General features: G+C 42.4%; 1 protein-coding gene across 11 annotated transcripts in view; it reads right to left on the bottom strand.

Annotated features, from left to right (window-relative positions):
* The window catches only part of GPATCH8 (G-patch domain containing 8), a 92,790-nt gene that overhangs the window by 46,235 nt on the left and 19,537 nt on the right, over positions 1-27,018 (bottom strand). For 6 of the 11 annotated variants that reach the window (XM_055131797.1, XM_055131796.1, XM_055131795.1 and 3 more), the window contains 2 exons: positions 24,066-24,138; positions 1,359-1,403 (listed from right to left, as the gene is read on the bottom strand). Coding sequence is in view for 1 of the 11 variants with exons in the window: in XM_055131793.1 (XP_054987768.1) it covers positions 24,066-24,138 (73 nt within the window). In the remaining 10 variants the exon portion in view is untranslated. The remainder of the gene's footprint in view (positions 1-1,358; positions 1,404-24,065; positions 24,139-27,018) is intronic. The other 5 variants (XM_055131793.1, XM_055131800.1, XM_055131802.1 and 2 more) reach the window with 1 other exon arrangement.

Genomic DNA, 27,018 nt, shown 5'->3' with positions numbered 1-27,018 from the left:
GTAAGCTGTGAAAAGGACTAGTTGCGAAGAAAATTGACTTTAAACTAATTGATCTATGCTGGAGAATTTTTTTTAAATGTATATTTAATCCACTCATAACCAGCCAAACAAAGCAAAATGGGGCAGACAAGCACTTTACTACCACAGCTGTTTTACATCACAACTTGCGCTGTTTATTGTGATGTAAGCCCACTGAAAGAGGACTTACCTTATCCGTTGTACACCTTTAGTGAAAAAACACAATGTTTACTTCCCTCATCATTTCACTCAGGCTGGTGTAAACAATTGTTTTTTGTTGTTGTTATATACACATATATATTATACCTTTGGGCTAGAAGCTGGGCTTTGTTAGGCTAAATCTGAGGTATTTCAAAAAAACAATTAAAAAAGAAGAAAAAAAAAGTCACAATCATGACTTCAGTTAGCTCCTAAAGAAAAAGGAAACTTCAAAGCAACCAGAAACCAGTGTATACAGTTGCTCAATAAATGGGATTAACTTTTGTTTTTAAAAAAGTTGTAAAAAATTTACAAGTTTAACTACATATCAATATCCCATTATTGTTTTTAACAATAAGGAAATAATTAAAAGTAATCAGTGGAAAAACGCTTAAGTAAATAAAGAACATCTTATGCCAGAAAAAAAAGGGGGGAAAATTCTGACACAGTTGTTCTAACATATACTATCAAAGATTGCCAGTTAAGGAAAATGAAAAAAGCAGTAGTACCTTATGCCCAATGGTATAATAAATAAGCAGTGACTGCAATCTTTAGCAAAAGGACCAAATTAAAGACAGGTTATAAAAATGACTTCCTAGGTGCAATATCACTTTCATAACGTCTCAGTCAGGGATTTACTGGTAAAAACAAAAGGCCCAATAAAATAATTGAAAAGAAACATCAAAGAAAAAAATTTTTGTTTTGGTATCATTTTTGATATGTCAGATTTTGTTTTGCAAGAATCATTAAAGTTTTGGTACAAATTCATTACCTCTGTAAACCCCTGTGCATAAACTCTGCATTAGTACTTTTGCCTTCTAAGGCAGTCAAAGTTTGTTTTATTTATAAATTGCAGTAGCAAGTGCTAGTGCCCATTACATTGTGGGGAAATCAAGTTTTTTGACAGTATTAGAATTTAATGTTTTAACTGATTTTTTTTTTTGGCAGTTCTAACATAAACAGATACATCCCTTCTTAACATTACCCTTTAATGAACAAGGATCAGACAAGTTGCATAAGGAAAGGAAAGGAAAATGAAAAAGACCAAGCAGAAGGATGAAGGCTACAACAGAGAAAGTAAGCCTAACATATTGGTGCACTGATGACAAAAGGAGTAATTCAGTCTGAAAATAAAAAATTACCACTGCTAAGTTTACCATCACCACAACAAGTCCAGGATCAAAATGCTGTAAAAAAGAAACACCATTTGTTAGGCAGAAACCATTAGGGTAGGAAACAGGCCTTCTAGCAGGCAGATGGGATGTTAATGTAACAACTGGGCTTTGTCCCTCCCCCAATTTCAACTGGGGACAGAGGAAGGACACTCTGTGCTACAGTGGTTATTTTCAAATTGTACTGTTCAAGTCCTGAGATGTTTTTGTTACTGCGTAAGAAAGTGAACAACCTCCTCTTTAACAACGCCAGGCTGGGGGACTATGGGGAAAGTTTAAAATGAGAAAACAAGTTCTAATTTCCAATTTCTCATTTAACTATTCATTATAGTAAATCAGTATTCAGGGTCCAAGGTGGAACTTTTCTTTGAAAAAGTAACATCAAAGGCAGATCAACTGGAGAGTGATCAAGTCATATGTTTTAATGAAAGAACTAAGAGGATTTGGGTATAAAAATAATCCTCAAATTCTTGATTAAAGAAAAAAAGAACAAATAAAAGGTTTGGAAATAATCTTAGATTTTCAGTAACTGGGAAACTGCATTCAAGTTTTGTTATGAATAAATAAAACTGGTAACAGCTTTCCTTAGAACTTTGTTTCCTTTTAATGAAGTCTTCCCAGGCCCACCACATCTTTTCTTCTATCCACAACAAACTCAAGCTTTGAAGGAGACCAGGAACTAACTGCAAACAAAGTGACATCAAAAGGGTCACATTTATAATTAGTTTACTAAAGGGTAACTCACAGAACTCTGGTTTTCAAAGCAACTTGAAGGTGATACAACTGCTAGCTATGCAGTAATTTCCTCCCACTAAAGGGGCTCCAGACTCCCAAAATCCCAATGGAAAAATAACGAACAATAATAAAAAGGCTGCAGCATTATGAAATCCCCTCAATGTATTAACTTGCCATCAAATGATAAGTCCTATTAAAGAGCACTACTATAGAAAATCTGGATAACCGCTTACAGTGAATTTTTTTTAAAAACAAAGGTAAGCAACAGTGTTTGCTAATGTATTTTCTAAGAAGGTTTAATTTTTGTAAAATAAACTGAACTAAATCCAGGCTCACTGTTCCTTGGTTTCTTATAAAGGAGGCAAATATTTCCTGAAATCCATGAAATTAAGGACCTCCCCACTGTTTACTTCACAATTAGAAACGAGCAGCTTCAACCAAAGCTCATAAATACTTTTATCAGATCTGTCAAGTAGCTCAATGGGAGGCCATATATGTCCTGCATGTGCAAGGAACTGGGGTCCACTCCCCAGCACTCCCTGTCTCAACACAACCAAGAATAATTCTATTGAACCCCAGCATTTATGGGAGTGGCTCCCCTACTCCAAAACAAAAACAAAAACAAAAACAAAATCATAAGCCTTTCCTTGAAATAAATCATCACTACAACCTAGCAATATAGAGAAAAGGAAACATCTGGAATGTGTCAATGTATTTATGTGATAGGGGGGGAATTCTGTCCTTTCTAAATCAAAACACTAGTGTTATATTAAAGAACTACATTAGATTTTCTGTACCTAAGATATGTTTACCTCAACAACAACAAATGTGCTAAAATGCTCATATAAAAGTCGTGAACATCTCTCTCCCCCATTCCAGAAGCCCTGGCCTATCTCCCACAGCCGCTGCCATGTCGACTCACCCACTCGCCCTGCTCTTCAGATTCATGACCAAATCTCCCGGGAGATGGAAGCCAAGCTGCTAAAATTCATGAACACACAAGTCTCCCGGATGGAAACTCTGGGGCGCCCTCTGGGCGGGGAGCCGGCCAAGTCCCTGGGCTGCTGAAACCTTGGCAGCTGCAGCCACACCAATGGTCCAACTCCACTGCTTCACCAATAATCTCTGCAGATGCCCAACAGCAGAAATTCCAGGTACTCTGGTGTTCAGGTTGAGAACTCTGGTGTCTTCTCGGAGTGGGGATAGTAAGCATCCCTCTGCTCCCCCAGCCTCCAGTGTTGACTCACTGACACAGCTCTACAGATCCTGATGTTTCTGGACTGTTCGAGGACTGTTTGACAAGTCCAAATTTCACAATATTAAAATTCCAGTAGGAGTGGACCAAATTAGATGGGTAAAAAAACGTAGAAACCAAAAAAAAAAAAAAAAAAAAAGTAGAAACCAACTAAACTCAACAAAAATAGTAACACAGAAGACTCATCTAGTAACAAACAACTTAGGACATCATCAGACGAGGATTTAACCCCATAATGAGACAGTTTTCACAAATTTTCTTTTATTGAATTATTTTTGATAATTCCATTAATCATTTAGTTGCAACAAGCAATATAAAACAAATTACCGTGTCTCTGCGAGAAGGGTAGGGTTTGCCAGGGATGGCTGGAAAAACGGGGACAATGGTGGAGGGAAGGTAGCTCTGAGGGGGAGGGCTGCTGCTTAAATATCAAAAGCCTGTAACTATATTTTGAACAACTTTGTAAACCATAGCACTTAAAGTATTAGAAAAATAAATAAAATATTGGGGCTGGAGCGATAGCACAGCGGGTAGGGCATTTGCCTTGCACGCAGCCGACCTGGATTCGATTCCCAGCATCCCATGTATAGTCTCCCGAGCACCGCCAAGAGTAATTCCTGAGTGCAGAGCCAGGAGTAACCCCTGGGCACCACTGGGTGTGACCCAAAAAGAAAAAAAAAAGTTAAAATATTATAAACCAGGATGCCTAAAATCAATTTTAAAAATAATAAAATGTGAAGATACTATGGCTACCATCACTGAAGAGTAAGGCGAAATATGGGGGGGGGAGAGGGAATTGATTGCCTAAATATACCCTTAGTTTTTAGAACAAACTCTCCTGAATTTTTTTTTAACTGTTACTGGTGCCATACCTGAGAATGCTTGTTGCAGATATAGTGCAGAGGACTGACTCAGCCTCATACACGCAAATCATGTATTTGAAACTTATCACTAGTTTCATGTTATCAGTTCATTCTGGGGGAGATGCCTCCCTAAAGGCTCAGGGCCACCTGAAAGCCATTTGCTGTGATACTTGGTCTGATAGTAGGGACCAAATGGCTCTAGCTTGGGCCTGACTATGTGGTGCTGTTTGGGTTATGGAACTAAATCATTGGGGCGGGGGTCCTCTGGGGATGGCTCAGTGGCAAAAGCACCTGCTCAGATTTGACCCCTAGAGCTGCTGACCTGCACCCAGAAAAATTACAGAAGCTACACTGTCTGGGACCCCAGGGAACACAAAAGCATGTCATCTGGATGCACCCTGCCCTCCAACATGGCCAACAAGGCATTCTATCTTCAGCACATCATAGGCAGGTGTGGGTGTACCACAACCAAAGCTCTGCCCCACAGGGAGCACACGTCCAAGCACAAACCAGTGCACAGTCTCCAGAAAGCACCACCACCAAGTGTGTAAGCATCACCACCAGGTCTATGTGCTATCCCCAGTTGCCACAGCAACACAGGGAAAGGGGTTGGGGAGGCGGTTCAAAGGGCTGGCACTGATGTCTGATATACAGTAAAGTAGTGGTGACTCAGTGGCCAAAATGCCTGCCCTGCAAGAGACTTCCTGTTCGAACCTTCGCACTGCCCCATGCGTACTGAGCACAGTTCTAGCAGTTCTGCTGCCTGAGTCCAACCCCAGCCCCCAGGATCGCCAACAAAGCATTCCATCTTCAGCACATCCTAGGCAGACCACAGTACCACACCGCTGGAGTGCAACCCAGAGAGCACTGCAGCTGACGACATGTATACCCTCAACCAAGTGAGCAGCTCCTGCAGAGCACCACAGCTAAAGATGCCACCATCACAACCAACGTGTTCGTGTGACTACACTGACCAAAAGAGCAAAAAAGCAAAAAGGGAAAGGGTGGGGAATTAAAAAATAAAGATAGCACAGCGGGTAGGGCGTTCACCTTGCACGCGGCTGACCCGGGTTCAATCCCCAGCATCCCATATGGTCCCCCAAGCACCGCCAGGAGTAATTCCTGAGTGCAAAGGTGTAACCCCTGAGCATTGCTGGGTGTGACCCAAAAAGCAAAATAAATAAATTAATTAATTTAAAAAATTACCACATAACTTTTAGAAATACTGGTTAAAATTGGTACATAGTATTTCCAAACCAGAAGTTCAGTTGTGCAAAGTTCTCCTGAAAATGAGTCTTCAGTAAAATAAAATCACTGAAAATGATTCCTTTCAGCATGATTTAGATGTTATTCTTGCCAACTTATAAATATGCTTACTACTCTCAAGAATCACTAACTGGCAACATGAAGCATATTATTTATTTCCTACAAAGAGTTTCTGAGTTAAAACCAAAACCAGATCAGAAGGCTGGGGAGATAGTACAGTGGGCAGGGAGCTTGCAGCAACCACACAGCTGACCGGGGTTTGATCCCTGGCACCCCATATGGTCTCTCGAGCATCTCCAGGAGTGATTCCTGAATGCAGAGCCAAGAAGATGTGACCCGAAGACAAAAGATTAAAAAAAAAAGAAAGAAAGAAACAGATCAGAAAGATAACAGCGCCTTGCCTGCAGCCAACCCAGGTTTGATCCCTGGAGCAGGCCCCCATGCATCACTGGGTGTAGCCACAAACAAATCCTCTAAAAACCACAAGCACTTCCTACTCCAAATAAAATACATATTCTTCATTGCTACAAAAACAATGTTCTTTAAAAAAAAAAAATCTGAATTGAGGCATTGTGCCCTACAATACTGTTCATCATGGTTTCATGAATCATTCCAACATCACACCCACCAGCAGTAACAACGTCTCTCCATCAGAATCCCAAAGGCCCTCCCCCCCCTTTTTTTTTTGCTTTTTGGGTCACACCCAGCGATGCTAAGGGGTCACTCCTGGCTCTACACTCAGGAATTACCCCTGCCGGTGCTCAGGGGACACTATGGGATGCTGGGAATCGAACCCAGGTTGGCCGCGTGCAAGGCAAACGCCCTACCTGCTGGGCTATCGCTCCAGCCCCGGCCCCTCCCCTTTTAACCCTGCCTGCCAAACTGAACTTGGTTTGGTGAATCAATTCTCCAGTTATGTTACCTCTGGCCATTTGGTGCTGGTTTATTGTGTATCTTTAAATCAGAAAGAGCATTCAGTATCTATCCCTTCCCTTATAAATTCACTTAGCATGATACCTCGTAGATCCACCCTTGTTGTGGCAAACTGCATGGTTTTATCCTTTCTTACAACTGCATAGTACTCCACTGTGCATAGTACCACAACTTCTTGACCCAGTCACCCATGGTTTGACATGGGTAAAAAAGAAGATGAGCAGGTACTTGCCCAAGTAAGACACACAGATGGCCAATTGGTATGCAAAAAGGTACTCATCACTTATAATTAGGGAAATGCAGATCAAAGTAAAAATCAGCTGTCATCTCACACCAGTGAGAATAGCCTGGCAAGTGTTTGGCAGAAGGGCAGTGAGAAAGGAATCCTCATTTGCTGCCGGTGGGAATGTTATCAGTTCAACTTCTCTGGAAAGCAATAATGGACCTCTCAAAATACTGAAGAGGGGCCAGAGAAATAGTACAGTGAGTTGGGGGACTGCCTTACTCATAGCCAATCTGGGTTCAATCCCCAGAACCCAACTTGGACCCTGGAGTCCTGAGCACAATCCGGTATGACCCCAAAATCCAAAAACACTAGTAATCTCCAACATGACCCAGTGATATCACTTCCGGGGTGGGAGGTGGGAGAACACACCCAGCAATGCTCAGGGGCTACTCCTGGCTCTGCTCTCAGGAATTACTCCTTTACTACTGTAGGGACTCAGGGAACCCTATGGGATACTGGGGATCAAACCCAGGTGGGTAACATGCAAGGTGAGCACCCTACCTACTATTGCTCCAGCCCCAACAATAACACTCTGAACATCAATATCTCAAACAAAAAAACATTAATATGAAAGTATATATGCACATCTCTGTTCATTGCAGCACTTAATATGACAGCCATGGGGCTGGAACAACAGCACAGCAGGTAGGGCGTTTGCATTGCACACAGCCAATCTGGGTTCGATTCCCAGCATCCCATATGGTCTCCCGAGCACCGCCAAGAGTGATTCCTGAGTGCAGAGCCAGGAGTAACCCCTGAGCATTGCTGGGTGTGACCCAAAAAGCAAAAAAAAAAAAAAAACCACGAAACAAACAAAAAAAAATGACAGCCATAAGCTATATTCGTCACCAGTTTCATGACCTGTACAATAGTTAGACTAACTCAGTATTTAAATTCACAACTTTTGTTTTTGGGCCACATCTTGTAGTGCTCAGGGTTTATTTCTGGATCTATACTAAAGGATCACTCTGAGCAGTGCTCGGGGGACCATAACGGGTGGGGGGATCAAACTCAGGTCAACTGCATGCAAGGCAAGCCTTACCTGCTATACTATTGCTCTGGCCCCTAAATTCACTATTTCCTAAGAGCACAAAAGTTTAAACATGACATAAAAGACTCTCCATACTTCCATATAATATAAAATACTTTATTTTTATACCCTAACATTAATAAACAGGAACAGAGAAGAGGCAAAAAAAATAAAGACTTTAATAAAATGTTAAGCCTTCAAAGGATCTCACCCAAAGACGGTATTAGATAAGCCTTTGGGAGCTCATGAGGTTCTTTCTGCACCAGAAAAAAATTAATTCACCCAAAGGAAATCATACTCTCACTTGAATAGAACTTTTTTTTTAAACCACAACTACTGACTCATGGAAGGAAATCACATGCTAACAATGTGCACCAATCTGTTATTTTATGATAAATTAATTTTTTAATTGGCTCTAAAACTGCAGTGTTAAGGATTCCAGAGCCATTCTTAGAGATGGTCTTGGCAATGTGGTTCAGCTCTGGCAGGCTCAGGGAGGCCATGCAGTACCTGAGAGTCAATCCCAGGGTGAGCATGTCAGGCATTCCTGTATCACTTGAGTAAACTCCCTGAGCCCATATGAATTTATTTGTTTGGGGGAGAGAACTGTCCTGGACCTCACCTCACCCTATGCTCAGGGGATATATGGGTATCTTACTTGCTGTACTATTTCTCTGGCTTTGATCAATTTAAATTAAAAAAAAAATAATGTAATTTCAAGGTAAAATACTTAAGAATATGAAGATCAGAGGGGAAATTATTTGTTTCCTAGTTTTTTGTTGTTGTTGTTGTTTTTGGTTTTTCTTTTTTTTTTTTTTTGAGGAAGAGGCTTTCCAAGCAATGCTCAAGGGACCCCTGAGCCATTCCTGACAATGCCTAAACTGCTCAATGGCCAAACTGCTCAGTGCTAGAAACAGCACCACGGGGGTTCTAAGAGCTACCAAGGACTCCTGCTCTGTAGTTTTCTGAGCTTCCAGTACAATACCAGGATGGGGCCTCCAACAGTTATACCGGTAGTGCTAATGGAGCCAAGCTACCCTGGGGAATGAGCCCAGGTCTCTGAGTATGCAACAAATGCACCCCTGATCCCTAAGCTATCTCCTTGGGCCTCTGCTTTTCCTAGTTTAAAATTTTATACTGGTTGGGAGCTAGGGCCAGAGGAGGTGAAGCAAATTTGGGGCCACACCTTGCTGTGCTCAGGAACCAGTCTGGTGGGCTCAGGGGACCCTATCAGGTATAGAACCTGGGTCAAACTCGCACAAGGAATTGACTTAATTACTGTACTATCACTATTTCTCTGGCCCCTGAAAGAACCTCTCTTATCAATCCTACTTGTTTTATGAAAACAATTTACTTAGAAGCCTATGTTAACTCAACGTCATAGAAAATGTTTTTTTAAATGTGTGAGGGCCTCCATGGGTTAGAACCTGGTACCCTACCCCAAAATAGAGTAATTTCCTAAACCCCACGCCTACTGCTGAATCATGCTGAATGGGAATCCTTTCTTCTTTTCCTTCCCTGTTCCAACAACACAATAGTCACATACTTTTTCAAAGAGCTCACACTTGGTTACATGCTCTTTAGGACTGTATTTTTCAGTTGGTATTTGCTCACAGTCTGGGCGCAGTATATGCTGTGGTCATGTACATAGTTATGATTCCAGAAAGCTACTTGTCACAGCGCTCACAGATTCCCCCATACCTTGCTGTGGTGCTTGCCAGACACCACACATTCAGTTGTGGAATTCACTCAACACTTGGTTGTGATGTGCCAGAGATCACACACTCTGTCAGGCCACTGGGGAACCCAATGGCCGTGCCATTGAGATCGCCCTCAGCATGGGGTCGTGCCGGGAATTGAACACATACCTACAAGGTAGGTGCTATCCAATGGCATAAACCTGGTCCCCAGAATCTACATTTTTAACAAGCACACAAGGAAATTCCACTACTCATCAGTTTAAGAACTCAGGACAAAGAGAAAAAGTTCAGAGTTATGAGTTCAGACTTGTGCTGTTAATACAGTTCCTATTATTAGCAGTTTAACTATGGATAATCATCTTCTGTTTATTAAGTGGGTTGATCTCCCACTCTATGTAAGAGAGGAAACGAGATCATACACATACTACTAGGGCAAAAGAAGTAGTGCAGAGATTAAGGCGCTGGCCTTGCACACAGGCAACCTCAGTTCTATCCCTAGCACTGCAAAGGATCCCCGGAGCCCCACCAGTAGTGATGCCTGAACAGAGCCAGGAATAAGCCAACTGAGCACCACCAGGCATGGCCAAATACCGAAAAACAAAAAATAACTTACATATCACCTGAATCCTCAAAACAACCCCCAAGTCCTTTTAAATCATGGTTATACTGAGCTATGTCACAGCAAAGTAGTGATTTCTAGCTGTGGAGCTTGAATTTAAACCTAGGTGTCACTTTTCAAATAAGGTTACAAAGTGGAAAACTGTGGGTCCTGCATTTTGTTGTTTATTCCAGATTATCTTAAACTTTGAGCAACACGGGGGCTGGAGCGATAGCACAGCAGGTACGGCGTTTGCCTTGCACACGGCCGACTCGGGTTCGAATCCCAGCATCCCATATGGTCCCCTGAGGACGGCCAGGGGTAACTCCTGAGTGCAGAGCCAAGAATAACCCCTGTGCATCGCTGGGTGTGACCCAAAAAGAAAAAAAAAAAAATTCACCTAAATATCTGCTTTAAAAAAAAAAATCAAAAGCTCTGGCTACACTGAGAATTCCTACTTGGCCACAATGAGCAGGGCTGAAGCCCAAGAAGTATGAGACACAAGAAAGGAGCTTGACTGTGTCTACCTATAAAACGGAAATCCTATCTTCCTCAAGGGAGCACTGATCCCATTCGCAAGCAGTCAGCACTGAAGCTTCCTCACTTCGTGTGCTAGTTTTGAGGGTTTGGGGGGCAGCAGGGAAATCAAGGTTTGGATAGTGACACTCATTTACTGACAGTTTATTCTTGGGCAACTTGCTAACTTGCTAAACAAGAAACCTTGGTTTCTTTTGCAAAATGGGAGTAAATGTTACTGTCTTATAGCTCTATTATAAGAATTAAATGAGGGGACAAGGATGTAGCTCAAGTGGTAGAACACATGCTCAAATGTTCTAGGTCCAAGGGTCCCAAACAGCACTTCCAGGGCCTGTATACCACACAGTGGCCCCCCAAAATAAAACTGTAAAAATTAATTAAAAAATAAGATATTTGTGGGGCTGGAATGGTAGGGCGAAGCGGTAGGGCACTTGCCTTGCGTACAAGGTTGACCCAGGTTAGATCCCTGGCACCATGTATCATCCCCAGAGCACTGCCAGGACTGGTTCCTGAGTACAAGAGTAAGCCCTGAGACTGCTCTGTATGACACTCCCCCAAAAGAAGAGAGACGTTTGTTTAGTGTTACCATAAATGCTCACTGTTAAATTTATACATATGCTAACCAAATTTGCTTTACTCCTCATAGTTATGATTTCCAACTGCTTCCAGAGACCTATAATGCAATAAATACTGTGTCTGCCTTTATCTACTTACTTTTTGTTCTTCAGCCTACAACTGGCAGGGCTCAAAGGTTACTCCTGGCTCTGTGCTACAGACTGACTCCTGACAGTGCTGATATGATGCTGAAGCCAACCCAAGCATCTTACTCCCTGTACTATTTATCTTTCTGGCCCCCACTCTCCTTTATATACTAAGATTCAATACTAAAATCTTTGATAACTGCTCACACGCGTGCACACCCCCCCCACACCCCTCTGTTTTGTTTTTTGTTTTGCTTTTTTGGGTCACACCTGGTGATGCACAGGAGTTACTCCTGGTGGTGCTCAGGGAACCCTATAGGATGCTGGGAATCGAACCCGGGTCGGCCGCATGCAAGGCAAATGCCCTACCCGCCGTGCTATCGCTCCAGCCCCCACACCCACCCCTCTTTAATAACACCTATTTTCCCTCAAGACTTCACAGTGGAGAAACTTGACTTCCCTAGTCATTCGTTCTCTGAGTCCTTATCACACATATTCCAAGGTTCTTCTCACCTCACTGTATCAAATAATCAACAACTCCATGAGAATAAGGGCAGTATGTTATATAATCTCAAGCTACCGACAGTATCTCGCCCACATGGCAGAGCCTGGCAATCTACTGGTGGCGTATTCGATATGCCAAAAACAGTAACAAGTCTCACTTGGAGACGTTACTGATGCCCACTCGAGCAAATCGATGAGCAACAAGACAATGGTGATACAGTGATATATTTCTTGCCATGGCCTCAAATTTAAGAATTTACCAAATGTGCAAATAGCTTTGTATGTTTTTTCACCAAGTGAAGGTCTCGTTTTTGAGTGGGGGTGGAGGAGCCCACACCAGTGGTTCTCAGGGCCTACTCCTGGCTCAGTGCTTGGATAACAGGGACAGAACTCAGGACTTCCCCATGAAATGCATGAGTTCCATATTTAAAGCCACTTTCCTGGCACTCTGGAAGTCTTTTTAAAAGTTATCTAAATCTGGGCCGGAGCGATAGCACAGCGGGTAGGGCGTTTGCCTTGCACGCGGCCGACCCGGGTTCGATCCCCGGCATCCCATATGGTCCCCCAAGCACCGCCAGGAGTAATTCCTGAGTGCAAAGCCAGGAGTAACCCCTGAGCATCGCTGGGTGTGACCCAAAAAAAAAAGCAAAAAAAAAAAAAAAAAAAAAAAAAAAAGTTATCTAAATCTTCACAACATAATTTGCTTCTATAATTTGTTCACTCTTATTTATACCTTGACAATATTCAATGTACTCCTATAACTGCTTCACTCTTTCTTAGTATAAAAGGTACTAAAATATTATTTTGGTGGTTTTGTCTTGGGGCCACACCTGGAGATGCTCAGGGGTTACTCCTGGTTTTGCACCTAGGGATCACTCCTGGTGGTGCTCAGGGGACCATATCGGCTGCTGGGAAGCAAACCCAGGACTGCTGCATGTAAGGCAGGCTCCCAACCTGCTCTACTATTGCTCCACCACCTGAAACAATTCTTAAAAATGCACTTGTATCCACAGTATTCACAGGGTACAGAACCAGATGCTTCTCAAGCACCACCAATACAGTGCTGGTGGCCCCCAGCACCTCTGAAAAGGAGCCTTCTGGCCCCTCCAAAAATTCACATTCTACTTGGTATGACTTCCTTTTGTTTTGGGGGTCATACCTGGCAGTGCTCAGTCTTTACTTTTTTTTTTTTTGCTTTTTGGGTCACACCTGGCATTGCACAGAGGGGTTCCTCCTGGCTCTGCACTCATGAATTACTCCTGGCAGTGCTCAGGGGGCCATATGGGATGCTGGGAATCGAACCCGGGTCGGCCACATGCAAGGCAAACGCCCTACCCGCTGTGCTATCTCTCTAGTCCCACTCAGTCTTTACTTCTGACCTGTGCTTAGGGATTCCACTCTTGGTGGAATCGAGGGAACCATACAGCATATTGAGGATTGAATCCAAGTCAGCTAAGAGAAAAGCAAACAGCCTTACCTGCTCTACTTAGCCCTGGATTCATTCATTCATTCATTCATTCATTCATTCATTCATTCATTCATCATCCCGTTGATCGTCAAATTCCTCGAGCTGTATCAGCTATCTCTCCATTCGTCCTATCCCTGAGATTTTAGTAGCTTCTCTCTACTCAGCCTTCCCAACGATGCCGCATTGGAGGCTCTTTCAGGGTCAGGGGAATGAGACCCAGCTTGTTACTGGCTTTGGCACATGAATACACCATGGGAAGCTTGCGAGGCTCTCCCATGTGGGCAGGAAACTCTCAGTAGCTTGCCAGTTTCTCCCAGAGGGAGAAGCAGGTTATAAGATATCAAAAATGTGTCTATGGGGTTGAAAAGGAATGCAGGGATTATGGCATTTACCTTGCATGTGATTAACTCTGGTTTTATCTCCTGCACCACACATACGGTCTCCCAAAGCTAAGCGTGGCCAAACCCCTCCTCCACAAAAACCTATGTCACTATTATAAAGGAAAGCTATGAGTCTGATACCTAGCACACTTGGTCTCCTAAGCAGTGCCAGAAATAGCTTCCCCAAGCACTGTTCAGTATGACCCACCCCACCAAAAAAATATTAAAGGCAAGTTTAATTTCTTTAACCAAAACTCTTTTTGGGGGGAGGAGGCGCAAGCCAGCTATACTCTGCTCAGAGATCAATCTTGCCATGGTTCCAGGGACCCTATGGGGTGCAAGGGATCAAACCTGGGTCAGCTGCATGCAAGGCCAGCGCCCTGCCCACTGTTCTGTCTCTCTGGCCCCACTTTTCATTCCTTTTTCTTTTTTGGGGGGGAGGGGGAAGAGGAACAGTGGGTGGGAGAGGGGCCACATCTGAAAGTGCACAGGGATCACTCCCAGTGATGCTGCGGGGGGGGGGGGGGGGAACACGACGGGTTACTTCAGATCAAACACTGACATCCCACATGCAATGTACTTGTTCTAGCCTTTTGAACCATCTCCCTAATCCCTCAAGTTTAAAAGAACAAAGCCCAAAAGAAAGCCTTCTTTCTGGTGATTTTGTGCAGATCCATGGAACCTCCTTATATTAATGCATTAAGGCAGTTAACTTGTTTTGGGTAAAATTGGAGGGGAATGTTGGGATACAATTATCAATTAGATGGCTTTCACTTCATTGTTTTAAACAAATACTTGGTTATATTCCAAAATATCCAATAAAAGATATTCAGGAAATTTTGGGGGGTCACAATTGTTGGTGCTCAGGGCTTACTCCTGGCTCTGCACTCAGTAATCACTCCTGGTGGGCCTCAGGGACCAAATGGGGTGCTGTGTCAGCCACATCCAATGCAAGCACCCTGCCCACCGTATTCTCTCTCCAGGCCTTCAATAAAATGTTTTATGACTGAAGTTGAGAAACAGCTCAAGAACGCATGCTTTTGCATAGAGGAGGTGCCTGGTTTCAAAACCCAGTACCTCTTGGTCTACCCCAAGAACTGCCCGTAGAGACCTCCAAGCACAGCTGGAGTAGCACGCCCCCCGTCCCCAGCACTGTCAGAGGTGATACAAAACCAAGTCACTCTCCCTCTTCAAAGCAAAACAAGGAGTCTGCCTTTAGAATTACCTTATGATTGTCTGTATCAGAGAATAAATACAAATACAAATATAAATATGCAGGCATTCCCTACAAAAGAATCCTTTCAATATGTCACACTGGTTTATATCTCTGAATAATTTGTCGGTAAATTATTTTTTATATTCGGGGGAGGTCTTGCAGGGAGGGAGGGTTGGCCGCACCTAGCTCAGGATCACTCTTGAAAAGGCTCAGAGGACTTAAATGAGGTGCTGGGGATCAAACCCAGGTCAGCTCCTCGCATGGTGCTAGACCATCTTACCCACCATCCTATCTCTCTGTTCCAGACAATGATCTTTCAAATGGTGAAATGTGGAACTGGAGCGACAGTTCAGCGGGTAGTGCATTTGCCTTGCATGTGGCTGACCTGGGTTTGATGCCCGGCATCCCATATGATCCTCCAAGCTCACAAGGAGTGATTTCTGAGCGCAGAGCCAAATATTCCTTCCTCAAACACAAAACCAAAAACATCTTTAATTGAAAACAAAAATTTTAAAAAAGCCCAGATCTTGGCATCAGATACCTAGCACATATTAGACATATTAGGCACTTCAACTTGTAAATTCTAATAAACATTGGCCAGGAAATGGTTTCTCTATTTGATTTTTTGTGTTGTGTTTTTTTTTTTTTTTGGGTCCACACCTGGCAGTTCTCAAGGGACCATATGTAGTGCTGGGGATTCAAACAGGTCAGTTTCAGTCGAGGGAAGAGCCTTACCTCCTGTACTCTCTGACCTAGCTCTATTTGATTTTTATGCCTTTAAGTTTCTGATTAAGACCTGAAGATGATTATCCCCAACCCATCTAAATACCTATAAATATGCCATACAACAGAGGTGTTGACAATAATCTGTTATATAGTATTTTGCAGTTTTATAAAATGGCTTCGATTATATAACTTATCATCTTTCAGAACATTCTATGTAAAGATAGGGAGTTATTTAAATTCCCATTTATTGCTGAGACAAGCAATTCACTGACAGTAATACATCCCTTTAGTTAAAGTGGCAGGGGGACAAAGAGCTAGCGCAGGAGTCCGAGGTGAAGGGCCCATGTTCAACCCCAGCACCATATATCACCCCCACCCCCAAAGTACTACTAAAGTGGCCCTTGTAGCTTTCAGGGTTGCTGCTTCTCGAACCCTTGCATTGAACCATCCAGAATGATTGGCCATGTATCACTGGGAATGTCCCCACACTCCCTGAGCACTACTTGAGAAGCTCCAAAGGCTAAGTGGTAAAGCCAAACCCAAACCTTAAGTTTTCAAATGCTAGTTATATTACTCTGCTTGCTTGTTTTTGGGGGTATACCCAGCAATGCTCAGGGCTCACTCCTGGCTTTGTGCTCAGGAATCACTCCTGGCAGGCTCAGGGGGGCTTACAAGAGGCCGGGGATGGAATCTAGGTAGAACCTGTGCAATCAAGAGCCCTACCAACTGTACTATCTCTCTGGCCCCACTGTCACACTGCTTTTTGAGCTCTGCAACTAAGTGAGCCCCAGCACTAAGCACCACAAGCAAGATGTGCAACTAATACCCCCCAACCAAATGTGCAACACCTAATGAACACTAAAAGTGTGTGCGCACAAGCATCAAAATCAAGTGTGTGCAACTCCTAGTCACTATGACAAATATGACAACAAAGGGCATAGGGGGAATAATTACAAGGTCTGAGGTATTTTCTTTGATTTTAAAAACAATGCTTTGGGGATTGGAAAAGATACCTAACTAACAGAACAATGTCCAATCAATTTTTATATTTACTGTCCAGAAGAGAGAGACGCAGAGTCTCTTGCCCCCATGCCTGGCTGTTTTCACTGGGGTCCCTTGGAGGGGGTGGGTTGAGTTTTCCTCCTCGTCCCAAGCAGAGCCCCGGCAGTTGAAGACCTCCGGAACCCAGCCACAGCCATGCTCACGGCCACTCTCCACACGTTCAGACAAGCCTCATGCATGAAGGAACAGGCAGAGAAACCCAGGTGTGCGGGACCTGGGGCCGAGATCTCCAAGGCTACTCGGATCGGGACTGGGCCTCTTCTACCAGATTCCCCATTTCCAGTAGCTAGGCAGACACACCCAGAAACTGCCCCCAGAGCCGTGTAATCCCATCAACAGTCAACATCCAGAGACTATAAAACCAAGCTCCCGGAAGCACACCACACGGCTGCATAGCCTAATTCTCCCTCTTGGAGAACTTGGCAAGCTACCAAGAGTTTACTGCCCGCACGGGGGAGAGCCTGGCAAGCTCCCCATGGCGTATTCATATGCCAAATACAGTAACAATGATGGGGCTCATTCCCCTGACCCTGAAGAGCCTCTAATGCAGCACCACTGTGAAGAACAAGTAAAGAGAGGCTGCTAAAAATCTCAGGGCTAGGATGAATGGAGACATTACTGGGCCCGCTCAAGCAAATCGATGATCAACGAGATGACAGTGATACAGTGTCTGGTATAATTAGGATACATTAATATTTACTGGTTGTCTTACTGATTAAACCTCAAAGATAGGGTGAAATATTAAACAGTTATCAGACTCCATTTTTCACAGAGCTTAACTTTTGTTTGCAACGTATCAAATCTGTCAAATAATCAAATAGCTCATAAACTATATTAACGAAAACTCAGGGACCAGTTCTGGACTATGCTTACTGACTAAATATATTCCATAGCAAAACAGATTTTGGGTTACAGTCAATTTCATTTCAAAGCTGTCAAACGCTTATAACCATTTTAAATGGCAAGGGAGAGAAGTAAAAGCTCTAGAGCTCTGGGTTCATTCTGACAATACATGGTCCCCCCCAAGCACTGCCAGGAATGACCACAAGTACAATGCCAGGAGTTGTCCCTGAGCACCAGTAGGTATGGTACCCAAATAAAAAAGAAAAAAAATCATTAAAAAAAAAAATTTGTGGGGGTGTTTTGGGTCACACCCGGCGATGCACAGAGGTCACTCCTGGCTCAGGCACTCCTGGAATCACTCCTAGCGGTGCTTGGGGGACCATATGGGATGCTGGGAATTGAACCCAGATCGGTCGCATCCAAGGCAAACACCCTACCTGCTGTACTATTGACCCAGCCCCTTAAAAAAAAAATTTTTTTAATTTACAAAAAAATTTCTTTAAGTATGTTTTATTTAACTCCACTCGGGATGTCCCAGAGGGGGTGAGGTGAGAACCCTCCCTGCCACAAGGGACCCAACCCCGGAAGCCTACCTCCACTACCCAACCACCACCAAGCTCCAGGCTGCTTTCCAGACTACAAGGCCACTTCTCAGCCGCACAACACATTATAAGACACTTCCTACCCATTTTCCATAATTACCACACCATATTTGATGGAGTTCAGACAGTAGGCAACAAATCAGAGTTTTACATATACATATATATACATATATATATATGTATACACACACACACACACACACACACACACACACACACACACACACACACACACACACACACACACACACACCCTCTCTGGGAGAGCCCAGCAAGCTACCGAGAATATCCTGCACACATGGGCAGAGCCTGGCAAGCTACCCATGGCGTATTTGATATGCCAAAAACAGTAATGATAGGTCTCATTCCCCTGACCCTGAAAGAGCCTCCAATCGTTGGGAAAGACGTGTAAGGAGAGGCTGCTAAAATCTCAGGGCTGGGAGGAATAGAGATGTTACTGGTGCCCGAACAACAGGATGACAGTAACAGTGATAGTGATGTTTTATTCAATTGCCATAAAAGAGCACAATCCTTGGTAGGATAGTACACAGGATAGAGCTCTTGCCTTGCATGTGGTCTACAAGGGTTAAATTCCCAGTACCCCACATGGGCCTTCAAACCTGACCAAGAGTGATCCCTGAGTGCACAGCCAAGAGTAAACCCTGAAGGGGCCGGAGCGATAGCACAGCGGGTAGGGCGTTTGCCTTGCACGCGGCCGACCCGGGTTCGATCCCCGGCATCCCATATGGTCCCCCAAGCACCGCCAGGAGTAATTCCTGAGTGCAAAGCCAGGAGTAACCCCTGAGCATCGCTGGGTGTGACCCAAAAAAGCAAAAAAAAAAAAAGAGTAAACCCTGAAGACTGCCAGGTGTGGCCCCAAAACAAAACAAAACACCACTCTCATTCACTGTGCAGTATATGGACTGCCCCTAAAGCAAGTAACTGTCCACACTATTTCTTATCTACTGGCCTGTCTTTATATTTTTCAGGGACCTGGTCAGCCATCTTTTCTATAGGTCTTTTATTGCTGCTATTTTTCCAGTTTGTTTTCCTTCCTGTCTCATCTATATATTTTCACAGAACTGTATTTTTTGTCACTTTTAGAGGGAAGGAGGGCTTTGAGTCAGACTTTGTGATGCTCAAGAGTTATTCCTGGCCCTGCATTCAGGAATCACTCCTGGCAGTACTGGGGTTCCATATGAGGTGCTGGGAACTGAACCCAGGTGAGCCGTGTATATGGTCTACCTGCTGTACTATCACTCCAGCCCCCATTTTTTTCTTTTTCAAAAACATCAAGTCACTTATCTGCACATACAATAAAAGTCATACATATACATACATGTATATATACACATATTTATACACAGATACATAAATTATGTATACACATATAAATAACATACTAGTTTTGGCTGTACTTTGTGGTGCTCAGGACTTACTCCTGGCTCTGCATTCAGGGATCACCCTTGGTAGTGCTTGGGGGACTACCAAGGGATGCTGGGGAATGAAACTAGGATGGCTGAGTGCAAAGGCAAATGCACACACAGTCTGCTCTCTCTCCAGTCCCTATATTTTTAACTTCTGAACTATTTTTAAAAATACTAAGTAAATCCAAGTACAAAAATAAACCTACCTTACAATGTTATATTCTGTCAAAGACAATTCTGCTTCAGAATCAGGATGCCCTATTCCCTCATCTATCCAGTACAAAGATATGTGAAAGTCCCAAGGACTGGCACTATTTGTAAAAATCTAGCAAGAACCAAAAATAGATTTTAAACTTCCACCAAAAATCCGGAAGAGACTATTAAGATTAACTTTTATGTTAAATCTATAATCAAGGGGGGCTGGAGAGATAGCACAGCGGGTAAGGCGTTTGACTTGCACGCGGTCGACCCGGGTTCAAATCCCAGCATCCCATATGGTCCCCTGAGCACGGCCAGGGGTAATTCCTGAGTGCAAAGCCAGGAGTAACCCCTGTGCATCGCCGGGTGTGACCCAAAAAGCAAAAAATAAATAAATAAAAAATAAAAAATAAATAAATCTATAATCAAGGAATGAAAGTTAAGAATGAACTAGCAAATACAAAATTTACAAAGGCCAGAAGCTGCACGTAGTGACTAATCTACGCAATACAAGGAGTAGTTACAACATTTACTAGGGCATTCTTTAGTGGTTATTTATAGCAAAAGTTTGGTACAATGAAAAAAATGTTATGAATTACATCTCTGTGCCGTAAAAGTGACTATATTTATGACAAATTATGTGGTTATTAAGAAAAAAGCTATCTAAGAGAAACCAGGATATCACTGGCACACTGTTGAACCTGAAACTAAAAAATAAAGTAGCTATTTATAAGGCAACTGAAGTTGGCTTTGGCAATAAAGTTCCCGTCTTTGTAAAGGTTAAAAAACACTGTACTGGGGCTGGAGAGATAGCACAGCGGGTAGGGCGTTTGCCTTGCACGCGGCCGACCCGGGTTCAAATCCCAGCATCCCATATGGTCCCCTGAACATGGCCAGGGGTAATTCCTGAGTACAGAGCCAGGAGTAACCCCTGTGCATCCAGGTGTGACCCAAAAAGAAGGAAAAAAAAAAAAAGATAAAAAACACTGTACTTCCAGTGATCTCCCTCATATGCAGGACATTAATATAGTAGGGGAATAATTAATTCCCAATGACAATACAAAGGAACATCAGGACAACTGGTTATAAGTAGGAATCTTGGCACTGTGGTGGGGGCGAGAGGAGGTCAGGGAAGGTACCACTGCAACAGAAGAAGGGCTTACTCAGAGGACTATGTGCTCTAAGGAGGAAAAGTGATATTATGATATGTATGATACCCTATTTTTAAGAGGGAAAAAAAAAGTGCCTGATATAGAGGTAGGCTGGGGGCAGGAGGGAAAACTGGGGTCATTGGTAGGGGGAAGTGGACACTGGTGGATGGGGCTGGTTGGAACCTGAAATCCAATCATGACTAACTTAGCAATCACAGTGATTAAATTAAAAACAAACTGTACTTAGCAGTTCAAACAGGCAAGATTTGCACAATACTAAATTATACACTTAAAAATAGTTAATTAGGGACTTGCTCTTCAAGCCAGTATTCTCCTTGAATACCTATTTCTTGATTCTCGATGTTTCTTTGCATGCCTATTTCCACTCTAAAGAAGCCTGTGTTCTCTCCCCTCATATCATTTTAAGTTTTAATAAAACCTATCTTGCTGCACACATACACACACACACAGTTAATGGACTGTGGCTATAATACAACACACACACACAGTTAATGGACTGTGGCAATAATACAACACACACACACACAGTTAATGGACTGTGGCAATAATACAGAAGCTATGGTATATTACATATTGCAAGCTGCTAACCCACTTTTGATCCCCAGCATCCCATATGATCCCCAAGCACCACCAAAAGTAATTCCGGAACACAGAGCCAGTAGTAAAAGCCCCTGAGCATCGCCAGGTGTGATCCAAACAAACAGACAAACAAAAGAAGTTATTAAGGACAGGGGCTGGAGTGATAGCACAGCGGGTAGGGCATTTGCCCAATTCAGTTAAAAGTTACCCCTGAGACAATTGGGTGTGATATAAAAACAAAAAATTTTTTTACGGAGCCAAATAAATTTTAAGATGGTTGATCTGTGTTTTTATGTTCTTACTTAAATCAAGTGGGGGATGGATGCTGGAACTGGGTCGCAAATTTCCCTTGTATTTAAAATAATGTATTTATGAGTCTTCTCTTTTCAAGAATCTCAGATTTAAAAGGACAATAGTCTAAGGACCCACGGATAGAAGGGGACCAGCTTTGCCAGTGAGAGGCCCCAAGTCAGGTGCCTGTACCATCCCATATGCAAGACTGTGACTACAGATGCCAGTGACGCCTGGGATCCCCGGTACTCCAAAAGAATGTGTGGTCTCCAGTGCACTTTATTGTGTGAAAGCAGTGCCACCAAAATATGCAGGCACGCAGCAAGTATGTGTGACCACTGCTCACTGCAGCCAGTCTTCTTCACAAGGAGGACAGGGGTAGGTAAAAGGCAAATAAATGAAAAAAACAAAACAAAACCCTAAAATGCTTAAATATTCTCAGACCAAAATACGTCCCATCACTCCATATCCATTTCTCTCTTTTTTGAAGCAGACATAGGCACTCTCTTTATCTGAACATCTCACATGCTTACAGTGGAAACTTCTTAGATTCAAATACATTTTCTAGCCATTAGAAAATGCCCTAAAGGGGCTGGAGAGATAGCAGAGCGGGTAGGATTCCCTTACACTCGGCCAACCCGGGTTGGATTCCCAGCATCCCATATGGTCCCCTGAGCACTGCCAGGGGTAATTCCTGAGTGCAGAGCCAGGAGTGACCCCTGTGCATCGCCGGGTGTGACCCCCCCAAAAAAAAGCAGAAAATGCCCTAAAGTTTTACTTCCTTCTGTGAAGGACCAAAGAGATGATCAATAGACCCCTGGAGTCTGAGCAGAGATATGTTTCAGATCATAGTCAAAGGTCAGATCCAGGCTTTCGACCTTCCTCTGAGCTAGCGCTTCCATTTCATTTCATTTCATTTCAAGCAAACATTTATGTCTATGTAAACAAACTGCTGGAACAAACTCTCAAGATTCTTTTTCAGTCCTGAGTACCTATCTAATTCTTTTCTGGACCTATAAAATCTAAGGTCTAAAGTTTCCAGTGTAAATAAATTATTGAAGATAGGGAGATAGTAGTAGCCTTGGGTATAACTGAGGAACACCAACTTCTTTTCTGAAAAGGTGGAGTAGGTCAAATGTCTGGCAACCTCTGGTCTAAACAAAACAAACTGCTCTTAATTGTTGTATTATTATAGTCTCTGTGTTGTTTCACTCTTTGTGCCACTAGAGAACAAATTTACATGTAATCAAATCAAACTCTCTCCAAGAACAGACTAATACTTAGTAATAATCAATCTGAAGTAAATGCATTTGGCACCTTCTTATGTCACCACTGAATACAATTACAGAAGTATAATTTTAAAAAGCAAAGATTTCAAAGACTGAAACACCCTGCTTCTTGTTCTATCTGTGTTCCTTAACATACACAAACATTTGACTTGAATGAATGGATTTCCCAAATTGTAGAAATCCTCTTCCAAAATTCAAAGAACTAGTCAATAAAAGAACAATTCTTGCCCAAAGATCCCTGGATATGGTAAGATCTGTCCATGACCAGAAGCAGACAAGCTCCCACTTCTGAGTTAATATCTTCAAAAGAAAAAACAGTAGCTCTTGAATGCAAGGAAGCAAAAAGGTGAATGGAGTTGGCTGGTTTCCAACAAATAAGAATTACAAAGCAGGTGTATTAGCAATTGCTTTTATGCAAATGATTAATATAAAAAAAAATAAATGCAGCAGGAACAGCTTAAACCATTCGTTTTCCATAGTCTGGTCGGAACCTGAAAATGGTCTCTGCTCAGTGAGCAGGAGGGAATCCCTGCTTCCATTATGTTTCAGATGGGCTCATTTTTCTCTCTAGTATTATATGGATTCTGACTACAGAGAAAAATGTAAGACAATCACTAAGTTAAAGGAGAATTTGGGAAGGCAAAAATTAAATTCTGCCATTGAATGATTCGCTTCGTAATACTGAAATGACAAGGAAAGCATGTCCTGATACTATATATTTCTTTTATTCCACCCACCATTCACCTCCATGAAAAAAATGTAAACAGGTCGACCCACATGTTATATGTTTTGATGACACACACAGCAGCTTACTCTTGCAAATTATTAGCTTAAGAGTGATTTAAAATACAGTTATAGGAAAATAGACTATTCTAGGGTAGGGTAGGGAAAGCAGGGGGAAACCAGGTTTTTTTAAAAAGACAACAAACATTTAGGCACAAGATCTTCATCAGAAACAGTTTTCTTTTTCTTTCCTTTTTTTTTTTTGGGGGGGGGGAAACATGTGAAAAACTTACCCTGTAGAGATTTCCCCAATCCCTGGCCCAGCTTCCACCCATGTTTCTGGAGTAAGCGATGTCCAATATTATCCTGACAGACAGAACAGAGAGAAACCAAAAATATTCCAATAATATATTCTTCCCTTCCTAGTGACATTTAAACATGTGATGAACAAGAGATAATTCTACATATATGCATGCAAAAGGTGCAATAGGGTCAATGTGTCTAATAATAAACGGGACATTAAGGTAAAAGGAAATGCTAGCTATCATTTTATAAGGGAGTGAAAGGGCCCTTTCCGATGGTGTGCTGGGCAACTTTTGTATATAACACTTTTAAAAGAAGAAAAAAAACTAAGGGGAAAGGGGGTAGAATACATTTATGAAGTTTAAAAAGCATAAAATCAAGATTTTTATACAATCATCACCACCTAGACAGCACTAAAAGATTTTTTAAAAAGAAAATCTACATAGTGTTATCTTATTTATGTGTCAGGTTTTCATGATACAAATTAAGTTATAAGTGTAAGATTGCTCCCCCCACCCCTACAAATGAAAACACAATCAGAGCAAAATCCAGGCTAGACTTGATTGGTTTAAAAAATATATACATATATAATAAAAATATTTAACTAGCATGCAGCCAATATTAAACTGAAAAAACAGTGAGGTTAGTAAAAACAAGAAATTAAACTGATTAAACAGAAAAATAAAATGAGCTCAAGCACAGACTGAGTGATGCATTTCAACATGTAATCTAACAAAAATGCTAAAATGTTAGAATGAAACAGGCCTAGCAATAAGTTAACAGTAAAGAACCATTAGTGCATGTAGGGAAGAAAAAACCAATATACATAATGTCTCATCTTCCTAGGAGCACATTGGAAAAGGTATTCAATGTAAGTTGTATGAAAAGACACCAGAGACAACAATTAAATGTCAGCTTTTTTATAAAAGTTCAGCATCTTAGAAGCCTCTGCAGACCTTTGTCCAGTTCTTTGATGTTTACAAATGCTGTGAAGTACTGAGACACAGTTAAAAGAACTATTATCAGATAAAATGATTTCCTGTCCAAAGGAAAATATTTAAAAATTATAACAAGGTGTTCTACAGATACTGTAACATAATTTATAGTATTAGCCTGACACCACCAAAATCTATCTGCTGAAATCTATTTAAAAAAAAAGAGGTTGCTCTTCAAGCCCACGCTCTCCCTTGAACACATATCTCGCTTGCTCATTTGTCTCTGCTAGCTTTTCCCACTCTGAAGTCTGTGCTCTCTTGAACACACAATATTCCCTTTCTTTCCCCTTAAGTCATTAAATAAAACTATCTTGTTACACTCAGAGAGAGCTATAAATCTCTGAATTAAACTATCTAAAATTAAACTATCTGTCTTTCAGTTCCATATTTAAATGCTCTTTGGAGTTATAGAAAAAGAAAAAATTGACATTTTTTCTGTTGTTTTGTTTGGGAGCCACATCCAGCGATGCTCAGGGTTTACTCTTGGCTCTGCACTCAGGAACCACTCCTGGTAGTGCTTGGTGAACATATGGGATGCTGAGGATTGAATCCTGGTTGGCTGTGTGTAAGGTCAGCTGTGTGTAAGGCAAGGGTTTTACCCATTATGCTATCTCTCAGCCTCCAAAAGTTTATTTTCTGACAGTGTAAGGTCAGAGGTCTCCTATGTTCTGGCTTAGTTGAACAGGGTAGGGAGAGGGGCCAGAGAGAGAATACAGCAGGTACGGCACTTGCTCTGTACGCCGCTGACCCAGGTTTGGTACCCAGCACTCTAGATGGTCCCGAGCACTGCCAGGAGTGATTCCTGAGTGAGTGCAGAGCCATAAGTCATCCTTGAGCATATCTAGGTATGGCCCCAAAACAACAACAAAAATAAACAAAAAGGGTAGGAAATCCCTGGAAATGTGACTAGGGTACAGTCTACCACACACCCTTTTAGATCCTCACTAACACACACACTCTCACACTCTCTCACACTCTCTCTCTCTCTCTCTCTCTCTCTCTCTCTCTCTCTCTCTCTCTCTCTCTCTCTCTCTCTCTCTCTCTCTCTCACACACACACACACACACACACACACACACACACACACACACAGAGGCGAACAGTAGAGGGGTCGTTTTGGTGGAGAGATAGCACCAGAACTTCGGTTATAGGTCGGTAGAAATTATTTTTTGCTAGAAAATGGATTAGAGGGCTATGCTTATGTGTGATCCTCTATTATGACTTTCAGTATCTCAAAAACTCCACCTTGGAGCTAGAGTGATAGCACAGCGGGTAGGGCATTTGCCTTGCACGCGGCCGACCCAGGTTCAATTCCCAGCATCCCACATGGTCCCCAGAGCACCACCAGAAGTGCAAAGCCAGGAGTGACCCCTGTGCATCGCTGGGTGTGACCCAAAAAGCCAAAACAACAATAACAACAAAAACAAACACCACCCTCCACTTTGGCTCTTCTTCCCAATTTTTTCTCCCAATTACATGGTCTGTAAAAGTATTATCTTTTGTTTTGTTCTGGGGCCACATCTGGCAGTGCTTGAGGATCACTTTGGTGGGTTCAGCGAACCATAAGGGTTGCTGGAGATCGAACCCAGGTAGGCTGCAAGCAAAGCAAATAACCTACCTTCTACTCTATCGCTCTGGCCCTCATAAAAGCATTGTCTTAACTTAGTACCTAGCCATAAGTTTCATTTTTTTAAATTACGGTATTAATACAAATAACATTAGTTATTTACAGTATTTATATACAGAAAACAAAACAGTAAAGAGGCCTTTATTATACTACTAAGAAAATTAACTTACCTGTATATAAAATTCTTAAAACTCCTTACAACCTAAATAACTAGAGAAAGGACAAGGACAGCAGCATAACTCTAAGATATGTAAATTATTATTTATAATCTTTATTCATAGACAAATGTTACGAGTATACTTGCCACAGATTTGGGGCAGT

Source organism: Sorex araneus, chromosome 3, assembly GCF_027595985.1.
Source record: "Sorex araneus isolate mSorAra2 chromosome 3, mSorAra2.pri, whole genome shotgun sequence".
Classification (NCBI taxonomy): Eukaryota; Metazoa; Chordata; class Mammalia; order Eulipotyphla; family Soricidae; genus Sorex; species Sorex araneus.
Note: the sequence above shows the minus strand (reverse complement) of the source record. Positions and strands in the feature narration are given on the sequence as shown.